Source organism: Pagrus pagrus (genome assembly GCF_965226575.1).
Source record: "Pagrus pagrus genome assembly, chromosome: 15".
NCBI lineage: Eukaryota > Metazoa > Chordata > Actinopteri > Spariformes > Sparidae > Pagrus > Pagrus pagrus.
In genome coordinates this window covers 23,885,818-23,901,340 of record NC_140199.1, presented here as the reverse complement: position 1 = coordinate 23,901,340, position 15,523 = coordinate 23,885,818, and the positions used below count along the sequence as shown (strand labels likewise).

General features: G+C 40.7%; 1 protein-coding gene across 1 annotated transcript; it reads left to right on the top strand.

Annotated features, from left to right (window-relative positions):
- Nucleotides 1-367: 367 nt before the first annotated feature.
- On the top strand, nt 368-2,144 carry LOC311270913 (E3 ubiquitin-protein ligase TRIM35-like). Its single transcript, XM_084376158.1, has one exon. The coding sequence runs from the start codon at nt 439-441 to the stop codon at nt 1,852-1,854; it is 1,416 nt and encodes a 471-aa protein (XP_084232284.1). The 5' UTR covers nt 368-438; the 3' UTR covers nt 1,855-2,144.
- Nucleotides 2,145-15,523: the final 13,379 nt, after the last annotated feature.

Genomic DNA, 15,523 nt, shown 5'->3' with positions numbered 1-15,523 from the left:
TACATGAATAATATTTTTTGAATGAGATGATTAACTTGTAACACGGTTACAACTTTTGAGAATATTTAAAGAATATTTGTACATTCTATATATTTTATATTACATTACATATTACATTTGTTAATGCAATGTTTGTTTCATCTTTCCCCCCTAAAATGAAACTTGTTTACAATTCTAACTGTTCGCTTGAAATCTGTTAATTAATCACAAAGCACCATCTGCTGGTAAGAACATGACATGTCAGTTATTTACTAACAGGAAATGAAAGTGAAACTTCAGTCCGACTTCAACATTTCCGAACGGAGCCGAGACACCATTACAGGGTGAAAGTTCTCTTCTGTACACACACGTCAGAAGGATTGTAATCTGTGATATAAAAAGGGGACTGGATTTGGTGGTGAGTATAGCTCTAAAAGGATAATTCACATATCAGAGAGAATGGCTGAGAAGATTTCTCTCGTTGAAAGTTTCCTGAACTGTCATGTGTGTTCAGAGACTTTCAGAGATCCTGTGTCTCTGAGCTGCAACCACAGCTTCTGCTCAAGCTGCCTGCAACAATTCTGGGAACAAGCTAAAAACAAAAACTGTCCAGTTTGTAAAAGAAAACCCATAATGGAAGATCCTGCGGTGAACCTCACGCTGAAGGAACTGGCTGACTCCTTTGCTTGGGGACAGAAAACTGGATCACCTGAAATGGAAAAAGAGAGAGAGGTGGTGTGTGATAAACATCCAGAAGTCCCTTATTGGTTCTGTGAGGACGAGCAGAGAGCTTTGTGTCCTGTCTGTGAGTTCTCTCTCCACCACAATCACAAGTTGGTGCCGATAGAGGAAGCAGCCGGCGAGCTGAAGGAGCAGCTGAAATCTGACTTAAAGTCTCTACAGGACAAGAGGGAGAAATACAAACAAGTGGAGGAAACCTACAATGAAGTGGCTCAACACTCCAAGAGACAGCTTTTGTCCACAGAGAGGCAGATCAGAGCAGAGTTCAACAAGCTCCACCAGTTCCTGAAAGAGGAAGAGGAGTCCAGACTGGCATCTCTGAGGGAGGAAGAGGAGCAGAAGAGGCAGACTATCATCAGAGAGATGAAGAAGATTCAGGGCCAGATCTCCTCTCTGTCAGACAGCATCTGTGCTGTTGAAGAGGAGCTGCAGAAACACAATGTGCCACTCCTCAGCAGTTATAAACCCACTCAGACCAGAGCCAGAGCCCAGTGCTTACTGTCAGATCCACAGCTGGTCTCAGGAGCGCTGATAGATGTGGCCAAACACCTGGGCAACCTGTCCTTCAGAGTCTGGGAGAAGATGAAGGACAAGGTCCGCTTCTGGCCTTTCATTCTGGACCCAAACACTGCATGCCCCGATCTCTATCCGTCTGACGATCTGACCAGGGTGAGACGTGGAGACACAGACCAGCCGCTTCCTGACAATCCAGAGAGATTTGCTAAGTATGCCACTATTCTGGGCTCAGTGGGCTTCAGCTCAGGGATACACAGCTGGGAGGTGGAGGTGGGAGATCATCCTCTCTGGCATTTGGGTGTGGTTAAAGAGTCAGTTGAGAGGAAGAGCGAGATATCTGTTACATCAGAGTATGTAAGCTGGTCTTTATCACACGACAGTGGAAAATATACTGATGGTCTCGATGAGATAGTCACCGAGAGGAGTCTCCCGAGGATCAGAGTCCAGCTGGACTATGAGAGCGGGGAGGTGTCCTTCTACGACCCGGAGGACATGACTCACATCTGCACTTACAGAGACACTTTCACTGGGAAACTCTTTCCATTTTTCAATGTTGGACGTGCTGGTGATGCTAAAACTGCTGATATCAAAATCTGCCAAACTGATATTTCTCTGTAATGCTCAGAGAGGGTGGTGAGGTTCAGGGTGATTTATGAGGATTTTTAAAATTTTGGTGGTTCTCATCAGTTATAGACAGTACCAATTAGTTCTTAATACAACCCCAATTGCAAAAAAGTCGGGACACTGACGTATTCACACAGAAACTCGGGTTCTGGGATAATGTAATGCTGCCGTGTTCCCCGTGGTTCTTCCTGGTTTGTACTTTTAGTTTTTGTATTTCTCTTTAGTCTCTCAGTTTGCCACAGCCCGTTGTTGCCTGCCTGTATTTTTTGGATTCCAACTGCGATATTAAAGCCTGCCTTCTGTTTGTTACCCCTTCTGTCTTGGTGTCTTGCATTTGGGTCCTCTTTTGCCAAACCTAACAATACCCAATCATGACGCTATCATCACATGTTCACCTGTTTATCTGTGAAATGTTCCAGGTGTTTTTTGAGCATTCCACAACTTTTTGTGTTGGTGCCCCTGTCCCAACATGTCGCTGGCATGAAATTCGGAACAAGCAGATATTTACAAAAGTTGAAAGTGAAAGTTGTAAAGTAAAACAAATAAATAATATATTGTCTTTGTTTTCAACTGAGTGTATGTCAAACAGAATTAGCAATTATGGCACAATGTTTCATTTATGTTTTACACAGCATGACAACCTTTTTTGGAAAGGGGTTTTAGATAAAAAATTACATAATTTGAAATTGCGTGAAGGCACACTGGCAGGACATTTGAGGGGGGATGTGTTTGCAAATTGATCAAAATGCATCCTCCTTGATAACCGGTCATCCTCCATCTCCATAGTAGCAGAGAGAGTGCAGGGGCAGAGGGCTTGTTTAGTGGAATGTGTTCATCTAGTCTGCCTGTTTCGGGCTGATTTTTGTGATTTGAATCGGTAAACGGTATTGTGTTGTATTACTTTGGTAAAAGTGAAAATCACTGATATTAAATGTACTTAATCAAAAGTAACTTCATGGCAAAACATTTACTTATGTCTTAAAAATACAAGTAAAGTAAATTCTACACATATTTACATGTATGTATATACTGTGTACTATGTTCTGATGCAGCATGCAAGTTATCAAATAAATACAGCCAGTAAAAAGTACAGTATTTGCCTCCAAAATGTAGTAGAGTAGAAGTATAAAGTAGCAGAAAAAGGAAATACTTAAGTACAAGTACCCCAAAACTGAACTCAAGTACAGTACTAGAGTAAACGTACTTGGTTACATTCCATCACTGTGTATATGTGTGTTTTTGATATGGAGCTGCACTCAGTTTCACTGGTTGGTATAGATGGTTTTCATGTTTCACTCGTATCATCATGTGACCAGCATGTAACTAGAAAATGTCGTCTCTGTATGTCAACTGAGTCTGAAGAGGAGCATTTGCTAGAAACATCTTTGTGGATTAAGGGAGCTACAGTGTGCAGACTCTTTTCAAGTTATCTTGTTTTCATCTTCTATTGGTCCAGCACCTGCCTTAAACAGTTCTGGATGTGCACGACTGCCATGTATTGTTAGTCTAGTCTGCCAGACTTATTGAAACTTTATCTGGCTCCCAGGTATCGAGTAACCTTGAAAAGTAAGAAGGGTCGTTACGGCGCTGAATCTTGCGTTGGTATCAGACTGTGGTGTCAGCTGTATTGAAGTTTATGGGAGATGCATCACAGTAAAACCCACAGGGCTAATGATATCATAATCAAACGGGGCCGGTGTGACCTATTATCACTGATGAGCCTGCAGTTGCACTGCGAACACAAGCCTTTCCCAAACAAACCTGAGGGACAAACAACATGTTGGTTAAAAAAATCAGTGGTTAAGCCTACTTTTTGATGAGTGTTCTTTCATTTTCTGGAGGCATTTCTTCATCAGAAGTCATACGACTTAGATATGTTGGGTTTTAGTGAGTTTCTCCAGGCATCTCCCATAAACATCAATACAGCTGGCAGCACAGTCTGGCAGTCTGGCAGTCTGGCAGTCTTGGTGACGTCATGACTCTTCCTTCTTTTTTTAGGTCCTTGATACCTTTGAGAACCAGCATCTTTAGACATGTTGGTGCTTGGTATTAACCATTTCATTGGTCGGATGTGGAATTAAATAAAAACCTTGCACTGAGACACTGATGCTCTAAATCTAGGGTAGATTTAAACAGAGTTGCAGAGAGAGTCTAGCCATGCTGACATTTGTACTTGTAGCTATAATAGCTCTGTACACAACAGCAGTGAGGTGGCAAACTGAGATCCCTTTGTGGTACACTGTTGCCTTTGAGGCAACATGCACATCTTAGCAGTTTTTTAAGTTATGTGCATATAAATTAACATCTTCATGCTTCTAAAATTATGAGTCCAGTGCAACTAGTTAATGAAAAATGACAGAGGTAGGCCTTTCTGTGCGAGGGCTTTGTAGATGTATTTCTGGTACTAGTAGCTGAGTCTATTATGGAGCAAAGTAGGTAAAAGTAAACCAGACAGAGTATTTTTAGGTTCGCTCCATTTTTTTCCCCTGCTCGCACAACAATGCAGGGACATAAAGTGAGTCATACAGGGTTTTTCCAGTGAGATTTTTCTGCTGTCCAATCATTAGCTGTGCAGTCCAGAACCATAGCATGACTGATCAATCACTTGGATCTTACAGTGTTTGTTATGATAAATGTCAGTAGCCCCTTTTCTCTGGTCAGAACAGCTTCTTCTACTTAAAAAAAAAAAAAAAAATTCAGAAGGCTGGCTGCCTAGTTTACAGTTTTTGTCCCTTAAAAAATGGCACTGGACCATTAACTTTGCATCTTCTTTGCATCTTAATTAAATCCTCCTTTGCAGCGATCATAAATCAGATCTACCCTGCTTCCTGTCTCCTAAATCAGCCCAGTAACTGTCATTTCGAGGCACGACAACTTTTTTATGATGTTCTTTCATCTGAAACTCACTCTCAGATTTCAAATATGCCTGTCTCATTTGTTTTGGTATTGCTTTCCAGACATTTTAGCAGGGATGAGTCAAGGCGAGGATGAAGAAACAGAGGAGCGACAGCTGTATGGAGTGCACGGGGAGCAGATCGGATTTTCAAAAGGAAGACAGGGAGGAGAAGAAACTAGATTTTTTTTCTTCGTGTGTCTGCGTGTGACTGACAACGGAAGCCGTACAGAGATTTTACATAAGCTCGGATCTGAGAGTTGAATGTGTCCCTGCTGCATTGTAATTAGAGCACGGAACAGTAATTAGCGAAATGATATATACAGAGTATGCTCCTCGTGCTCTGATAATAATCCCAAACCTTCACACACACACACACACACACACACGTGCACACACACACACACACACACACACACACACACACACACACACACACACACACACACACACACACACACACACAACCCCTATGCCACACTCTGTGTCTTTGTTCACGGTAGAATCGCATAACACTGCGGCACAGCACTCATTGTTATTCCTTCCTCTGTGTCATTGAGTGCTTTGTTCTTATTCTCACTACTGTACAGCTCAGCCTCTCGCTCACTCCTGCAGTATCTAAACAGGGGCATGGCGCTGCCTCCTTTGAGGTGAACGCAGAACATCAAACATGATTCAACAAGAGTGTCCTGCTGAGCCGGGGCGAGCACCTTTTCACTTTACTCAATCTAAAGGGACTCAAGCAGAAAAATCCCTTTATTGAACCTTTAGAGATGACTTTACTGATATGGAACAAGGATCATGAACGAAGACTCGAGCTGAAATAGCGGCGCTGGTCATGAAATGAAAGTTGAATCTTCTCATGTCTCTGATATGAAATGAACTCCAACCCCCCCGGATTGGTATGCACAGGGTCAAACTGCTTTTCCACATCTGAGACCTTTCCGCCTGCCTTCATGCTTTGCTAACCTCACATCACTTCATATTACTTTGCATGGCCTACACCAGCAGCCTGAGCCGTTCACAGAGGCAGGAAGGGAGGAAGAGGGGATTTTAAAAAGCAGCCTCCTTGTACATTAATAGGTAGGTCACGTGTCAGGTGATCGTGTCGCTCCTTTGTTCTTTGTCCTTTTTCTGAACCCACGCAAGAGATACTCTTGATCTTTTCTTGTTACAGTAGTCTGTCTTTTCCAGATCTTAGAAAAGCTTTCCCAAAGCCCAGCAGGGTTCTCGATGTTGTTACCTGGTTTCTAAATAAGAATTAGAATGCAGCCAAGTATTATCAAAAATTTAATAAGCAGAACTATTAAGTTTTAAAACATTTAATCAACTGGGAGCAACACCACCTTCAGTATTCTTTATGTTCTGGCAAACTTGCAGCCTAATAACAGTACTGGAGAGTACATGAACTACATGTACATTTGCAGGAGCTTGCTGGTTTTTCATCTACATTCATATTTGCGTATTGATTCAAGTAGTTAAAGGGGCTCTATGGAACAATTTGTAGCAATCTTCATGTATTGACCACTTTTTTATTGGCCATATGTGAGCAGATTGTAACATGGTGAGGAAAAAACGAGACCTTCCTTGTCTCTCTCGGTTGCCTATACAAGCCAGCGTTGCGGCTGTTGATTTCCTTGTGGAGGACTTGGGTTGGATTTTATGTGGCAGCTCAAAGGATGTGACTTTATGAATGTTCTTGAGTGCCTCTCTCTGCTGTCAGAGAGCAACATCAGCTGACGTTAGTTTAGAAATGGGGCTGCTAACATAAAGTGAGGACCTGCTCACAGCTCGACACAGAGGTTCCACAGAGCCCCTTTAAATAACTTGTTTTGTTGTGTAGTTAACTGCTGCTACAAACAATTTTGGGCCATGAAAGGAAAGGACTGATTCTTTATCTTTATTTTTGCTTCTGTAGTTCAAAGTTGACCTTCCTCACATTTCCCCATGAATAAGTGGGGATTTTTGCAATATACTCAATTGAGAAGCGATGTCCCGCATCACATATGGTGTTTTTAATGTAAAATATAATTTTGCAAGTCAAGAAGTTCGATTTGTGTTGGAAATTGTAAAATACATTTTAGTTTTGTGTGAAACCACTCAGTGAACTACATCGTCTCACAATATATTTCACTTACACCAACATGGTCGTCACCTCGGCACAGAAAGTATTTAAAAAAGTTATGTGCGTGAAAATATTGTGAGCTAGATAATATACAGGATTTGCTGTACTAGGTTTCAGTGACCGTTTTGGTGACCGTTCAACAAGATGGCATCACTGTTGGGTGTATAGTCTTGTGTTATTGGGATATTCAAGTCAAAGCAGGGACAACTGAAAAAAGTATTGCACCACTATACACCAATCAAATTTCTCATACATCTTATCAGAGGAGAAGATATTACAGGAGCTCAAAAGAGGGAAGGGTTTCATATCTGTGATTAATGGCTGGGGTGACACTGCTCAACCTGGAGCACAACAAACCCTCAGTGACACAGTGCCTGAGCCTCACCAAGCTAAAGTTAAAGCTACATTTAAAAAAACAGAGGCTCTCCCTCAGTTTGTCTGTGTACATACTGTACCTTTAGTCTTTATTAAACTAGTGTTGGTCTAAGTAAAGCAGCAGTGCAAGATGCAGTCCCCTGTGGTGTTTTAATTTAATTCACATTACATTTCTTAGTGTTTGTTTTTATGGTAATTTCAACCACAAACTAGTGAATAGTTAACACACTTCATGGCGTGTATACAAACATTGCCAATGCGGCAGGCTGGCACAATCAGTGCAAATTGTTCCAAACAACACCAGGGGAAATCTCGGCTCTCACATCACATCGACTCACATGATGATGCAACCTTGATTTATTCACAGATCTGGTTGCAGGGGCTGATGTATTGTGATGTGTATTAACAGCATGTGTACATAGTGGGACTAACTTCCTATTAACATGTACCACCGTGTCGCAACTAAGAGGGAAAGCACATCTAAATAATTCAGTTCAAAACAGACTTTGGACATATCACACATCCATATATGCAGAGTTGGTGCTTTTGCCCGCACGCGACATGCATGGGTGCATGTTGCAACGTCAACAGTAACAGCAAGTTTATTAATGTGACACATTTGGTACACATGGGAAATTCAGTGTGTAATACATACACAATGAAAACAAAATTAACATTCATATGTAAAGTATAGTTATCCCCAAAAGGCCTAGACCTTTCTATTTACTCTCTGAACATGTACATCTACAGTAAATTAAATTAAAAACAATTTTTGATTGGTGTTTTATATATATATACATATATATAAAACATCAATATATATGTATATATATATATATATATATATATATATATATATATATATATATATATATATATATATATATATATATATATTCTGGGGAACTCTCAGACAAAACAAATGTAAAATTGGGACTTTAAACGAGCCAGACTGAAACTAACAGGCTAATTAGACTGTCAGTTAAAAAATAAATAAAGATGAACTAAAATTATCAACAGAATGTGAAGAAATAACAGTTTTGAGGTTATGCCAAAGACGTCTGTGTACTTTGTTGATAAGATATTGACTGAACACCCCTGGTATTCTGGCTGCTAACTGAGCTAACAAGCTAACATTAGCTACAGTCATTGATCTATAAACAGCATACAGTTAGCAGCAGTTACGATTTATCCTGGTGATATGCTAGCCCCTTTTTGTTAGGAGTTGTGGCAAGGTGGCCAATTCTTGAGTATTGCACCTTTAAGGTTCTTCTGAAACATAACATGTATGGATCTTGATGCTGACTGCTAGAATAGGCAAGGAAAAAATATATAAATACAGGAGAGGCGTCTCAAAAATTGTTCTAGATCTTTGAAGGTTAAAAGAAAGTTCATACAGTTTGACATAGAATATGTATTGAAAAGCGAATAAAAGGATTGATTACATAAAAAAAATTTAAAAACTCATACAATAGAATAAAAACATAGTGAGCGTGTGTGCTATCTCTTTTGGACCATCAAAAAGAGAACCATAGAGCAAAAGCACACCAACAGAGCTCAGTTGTAAGGTTGAGACGTCACTTTCCTCCCAGGAGTGATGAGAGGTCTACTTCCAGAAGTAAAGTCAGTAGGAACAGAGTGTGAAGTTTTAGAGCACAATCACAGGCACATAAGCAGAGATGTTTTTTTTACCCTGGATCTAAATTTGCTGCATTTGGGGCACATCTAATGTCTTCTGGCAGTTTATCCCAGTTGTTCGGAGCATAACAACTAAATGCTGCGTCACCATGTTTTTTAGAGCTCAGTCTTCCTCAAGCTTTGTTTTCTCCTCTGGAGGAGGATGATACCTGTTAAAATGTGACGGACCACAGGGCAGCAGTTTGTTCGGTGACCCTTTTGAATTTCTGTCACAGATACAGAACCTCAGGGACGGGGAAACTTTGTAACACCGAGTGCACAACGGCACTCGCACACATGCAGATGCTAGCAGACAGACTTAACCACAAAGTGACACAAATCCACCCAAACATAAACATGAACTCAGGGAGTACAAAAACAGCTCCGCAGAGGCGCAGTGGGTGTGATGATTTAGGTCTTTTTCAGAGGGAAAAGTGGTGCTGAACAGTCGAAACTTAAAGTGCTCACTGGTGGACCGAAGTGATATCATGGGGTGGCTCATTTTCATTGCTTTTTCCTTCTTCATGGATAAATCATGCAGTATATAAAGATGTTTTTTTTCATTTATTCTCCATCTTCCCCTAAAATATGTCCATGGAACACACCAGATATTTGTATCTAGCCCTCACTTTTACGCTTCCACATACTGGCTTACACATCAAAGTCACAAGTGCATTACAACTAACACTAAAGAGAGAAAAAAAAAATCAGAAAAGAACAAAGATTGATGACAGTCATCTCATAATCCTTCTGTATTATACCCCAGAGCTACAGCTGTTAAATGTGCTGCTGAAAGAGCGTTTCTACAGGGACAAAACTAACACATGGGCAAGTCTGGAACTACATAGACAAATATAAATAAATAAATAAATAAATAAATAAACAGAGATATAAGAAGAGTAATATAAAGATAGAAAAATTAGAAAAGTTTGTGCACGGTTTAAAGTGATTTATCTTTGCCACTCCCCAGTCTCTGATGTGTGGAGCTTGGTGTATGCTGCTGTGGAGTAACATGGTGTATGAACACATAGTAGGTGTATTTATGTGTGTCTGTCAGTCACTTTGGTTTGTTCATTAAATATTGGACATAGCCTCTTAAACATCCTATTAAAGTCTGGTATCTTCTCAATCTGGTCCAGTGAAATCATTATCACCAGCAGCTCTACATAGTAATTTACTGTATTAGGCTAATTCCAGCCATGTGCTACATCAGCATGCTAACACGTGAAACTAAGATGGTGAACGTGGTAACCAGCTTAACATTAGCATGTTACCATCACTGTTTTGAGTATGTTAGAATGCTGATGTTAGCATTTAGCTAAAAGCACCACTGTACCACTGAGTACCAGCCAGAGATGTGGACCGGAGTGACTTGACTTGGACTCAAGTTGACTCGAGTCACTGTTTTGATGGGAGCATGCCTATGTTCCCTCAGCCCTATGTTCCTACCCTAACCACTTCCTCTTCCCTAACCCTAACCCTAACCCTTCCCCTTCCCTAAACCCAACCCTTCCCTTTCTCTAACCCTAACCCTAACCTCTTCCCCTTCCCTAACCCAAAAGGTGTGGGAACATAGGGCTGTGGGACCATTGGGCTGTGGGAACATAGGCATGACCCCGTTTTGATGACTTCCAACTTGACTCGACAGAAAACAAATGACTTGCAACTTGGAAGGTAAAGACTTGTGACTTGACTTGAAACACAATGACTCCAGTGACTTGTCTGTGTTCATTTTATGTTTTCAGTTTGGGTCTTTGTAGTCTGGCTTTCAGCATTTCACAATAAGTGATGGAGAGGGAATATTTTTTGATGGTGAAGTACATCGCATAATGTTTTTCATTATTTTCTTGGGTAGGGATTAAGTATCTTGACTTGTTTTTTACAACCTGGACCTTATTTCTAGCAAAATATATGATCATTTACTCACCCAGATAACTTTGGTGTCATTTGAAGTTGTTCGGACTAAATTAGATCCAGTGTAGCGCCGGTATATCCATATAATGCGAATGACGGGGCACCGACACACAGTCTCTATATAACACATTATCTGCCACGAAACTAGTTAATTTCACCAATATTTTGTTACGATACGCTAGCGCTATTCCCCTCTGAGTCCGGGCTCGTCTGTTATCAATATCCAGGGTCAAACTAGCAGTAGCAGCTACAGGTAAACAAGCCGGGCTGTCGCTGGTGCACGCGCAGCTCAGAGATGACATCTTCCGAGTCAGAGGTAGTAGGTCAACCTACAGACCCCGGATGTTAAAAACAGACAAGCCCGGACTCAGAGGGGAATAGCACTAGCGTATCATAACAAAATATTGGTGAAATGAACTAGTTTCGCGGCAGATAATGCTCATAGAGGCTGCGCTTCGGTGCCCCATCACTCGCATTATATGGATATACACGGCGCTACACTGGATCTAATTTCGTCCGAACGATGCCAAATGACACCAAAGTTATCTGGGTGAGTAAATGATCATATATTTTGCTAGAAATAAGGTCCAGGTTGTAAAAAACGGTAGTTATCCTTTAACTAAGACTTGACTTCACTTGACTTACCCAACTTGACTTGGGACTTGCTGAGACTTGGACTTCAGCCAGTTGTCTGGTACCACCTCATGAACCGTAACATAAATGCAGACTCTTTTTGTGTCCTAAGAAGAAGTACATTGTACCTTAAGTCATGTGACATGGTATTTTTGACCTTGTGCAAACAAGTCTTCAATAAAAATCTCAGCCACTCCTCTGGCAAAAAGATTATACAGCCTCTATTCAGATGGCTATGTCTTGTAATAATTCTTTAAAACATCGATAATGCATGTTAAAATCAAGCTCAGTAGCAACCCACGTGCTAACACAAATAGCTTTTCTTTCAGGGTGTTTATCTAAGTTATTATCTCAGCAAACACAAGGTAATCATTTTGTGCAAACAAGTTATTATATTATACATAACTTAATAACTTGTATCAGTGAGGAGTTTTTATCTCTCTGCTTATTTCCTGTCTTCTCTTCAGATAAAATACTTTTAAATACTGGTCCAATATCCATTATTCTTAATAGATGATTCATATGTTCACATTTTTATTCATATGAAGATAATGAATTGTTTGGACAAGATAATTAAAGATAAAAATAAATATAACCCTGCAGAACCTTCAATCCCACACATGCAGGTTTGGTAGCTTCATAATAATGAACGCCCTGCTTGTTAAATACAGACTTTCTACTAATTTTAGAAATTAGAACACATGTAAAAGATTAGAGTGAGGGTTAGTGTTTTGAATGACGCTAAAACCTGCACATGAAAGGATGGAGGCCCAAAGATAGAGTGCTGTTTAGTTTCCACCCACACCTTTGAAGTCGGCCTGTAGCTCGCAGGGAGGACGTGACGGAGGCCTAAAACGAATGCGATCCTTAATGGAAAAAGACCCCTGGAGCCCTCCAACCCTTCCCCGATGTGAAGTGAGGACACAAAAAACGTGTGCGTCTGAAAAAACCCTGCACCTTCGCCGACATCCTCCTCTCCATCACTTTGCATTCACATTACTCTCTTCAAAGGGGCTAATTCAAACGCTACGAACGCAAATATGTCTGAACACAGTTCCCCGCAGGCGTTGTCACTTTGAGAAAAAGTAGCGTATTTGAGACCCGGTGCAAGTTGGTGCCAAACATTGCTTTAAAACAGCAGTAAAGGGCCTAGCTTGGCAGGATGTCACATATTACAGAGGAGTATAATTAGTTGTGATTGGTCTGATGTGTTATGAGGAGAAAAAAAAGTGGTCAGTATGATAAATGAGTGACAGAGAAGGGCTGAAAATGAACATAGCAGCCTCATTAGAAAATGTCAGCTGTTGGTTTTTATCAGGATTCAGATCTGCAGGACTTCGAGGGAAGATTCGACACTTTGAGGAAAGACGGCGAGACATGCCCCGTTTCAACCAGCCTCACCTTTTGCAGTACCTGATTGAATGCATCAGGTCTCTGGATTGTCATGATGTGTTATGACACTTTAACATGGCCCCTAATGGATCCATGCATTAGTCATGATTATCAATTTATTATTCTGTCGCTCTTAGTGAGCTGCATCCATCAATTATTAGACGCTGATATCAGGACACTAGCAGGAGATAGATGGCGTGAGATGGGGACTGAAGAGGTGGGGGGAGGCTGTCATCTCGCAGTGCTCTCAAGGTTAGCAGATTTGCACCACTTATCAGCTCCTCTCATCTCTATTCATTTCAGGCCCAGGGAACATTTATTCAAGCTTATCATAAAAACAGCGCTTCATTGTGCTCCGACCAACTCAAGCAGTAACCCCGTTTCATCCTCCATCCAAACAGCAGGAGTTCTTTTGCTGCTGAAAAGTAATCAGATTCCCTCATTTCAGTCGTTCGAAAATCCAATCACGTTTAATTCAGTCCGTGAGACGTACAAAGACAACCTTTTGTGTTGGTTATTGAATGTTTTTGAATTGCCCTGTGAAGCACAATAGTGTGCGACTGATGGCCTCTTTCACGCAGTAACAAGTAGGCGGCTGATGAGCAGAACACAATTACCGAAAATGACATGTTGCATTGATTAGATAATAACAAGTTTACTTAGGACTGCATAATTGTTGATTTTCACACGTCACTTCACAAAAAAAAAAAAGAAAAGAAAATGGCATGAAGTGAGCGGGCTTTGTGCTCTTTGCCTGAAACAGAATAAACGATAGTATAATGGGATTACAAACAGAATGCAGGGACTTACGTAACGTTCAGTGCCAGGCAGCAGTCAGTTTAGAGACACTACTGTTGAAGGGTCCTTGAGCATGAGCAGCAGTGAACCTGCTCATTCAGTAATGGATGTTAGAAATATCTGTCAACATTGTTCTGCCCTATGAATAAATCATTCAAAGCAGTGGTTCCCAAACCTTTTACGTCTGGTGAACCCCTGCAGAGCCGTCAACACAAACTCACAATGCTTTCATTTGAATGGATTTTTTTTCAAGCAGTGTTGATTATATAATTATAATAACACTGTTTTCCCTCGTAAAAGACATTGTGATCCTGAAAATGTTGATGTGTAGGCTTGATCTTTTTTTTCAGGTCAAATTCTCCGTTGTGCTACCACTCAAACTGGCAGAAGCTGGACATTTCAGCTGGTCATGAATCCATTATCTGTAACCACTTATCTCTTGGAGGGTCGTGGGATGTTTCAACTATTTATAATGTTTTTTAATACCAATACCAGCAGCAAAAAAAATGAAATAAATAAATAAATACAAATAAAAAAATGCTTCTGATACTGCCTGAAATGCTTGAATAATTATCTGAGAATGCACAAGTCTAAGAACCAATCCGACACCAGCCCCTCATACACCCCTCAACAGATTGTACTGCAAAGGTAGCTCAGAGACCATATATGCACACGGCGGCCATTTTACTTCAACATCACGCTCAGGGTGGGAAACTCCTAATTCTGTCCTACTTCTGTTGCAAATGTATAAATCTGACAAATTGTTACATTTCATCGCATCCTGATTGATCAGCAACTGTAAAGACAATAGGGAGTGAAAATCTGGAGGGACATCTGGCCATATTTCATTCGACTAGTCTCACATCTGGCTGCACCAATTCTCATTCTGGTATAGGGGAAAACTTGATCTGGCTTATTTGCATGTCTGCAAACCAATTACAAATCGTCTCGGGCTGCGTTTAACCCAGGATGCAGCTACTGTGCCAGAGGGACACTTAGTTTGCATGTGGTTCTGCAGGTGAGTCCTGGCATCAAAATGACTAAATCCCAGCTAAAGAAAAAGTAACAGCTGCTGGCTTGTTTATGTTTGTGCCGTGAGTGAACGGGTTAGTGTTAGAGTAACTTGCCAGTTTCAGCGTGGAGGTTGCTAGCTTGGAGGTGTGTTGATGTTGTTTCATGTAGCGACGGGGGTTTTGAAAACAGTAAACACAGACAGTGGAAGGGGGGGGGGAATAAGTGACATGCTCTATACCGACAGTCTACATCCTATAAGTCAGACTACTATTGGACAACAACTTATGTTGGCACACAACCACTTTCTAGCTAACTTTACCGTTTGATAGTGTTACACAATATGACAGGAGAGGCCTACAGTAATTCTAAAATATCAAAATAGAATAACACAACCAACAACATTTATTTAAGCCTGGAGGTGAAATGCACTGAGAGTGAGGAAGTGTTTGAATGCTAATGTCAGCTAATGGCTTCTAAAATATGTTGTTTTACCTTGAAAAATGGAAAATGTGAACCTGGAACACAGCAGCACAACATGATCCCAGCATTGAGCTTTCCACCCAGAGGACGTCAGAGGAAAATGGCCATCTAGTGAATGTGGTCTGTATCCATAAACAGCACGTGACTTCCAGGGTAAGTGTATACAGCTGAAATCTATATATATATATATATAGGTCTGTATAGCTTTACTTTTTATCCATAATTTTCCACTATACATTTGAACTTCTCTGCTTGCTTGGTAGCTACAGTGGTCTGTGTGTACTCTCATTTGCATCACAAGGTGTTCGGATGTTATATTTCTCCAGTTGGTGGCTCTTCTGTGTCCTAATTTTTTAAATTAG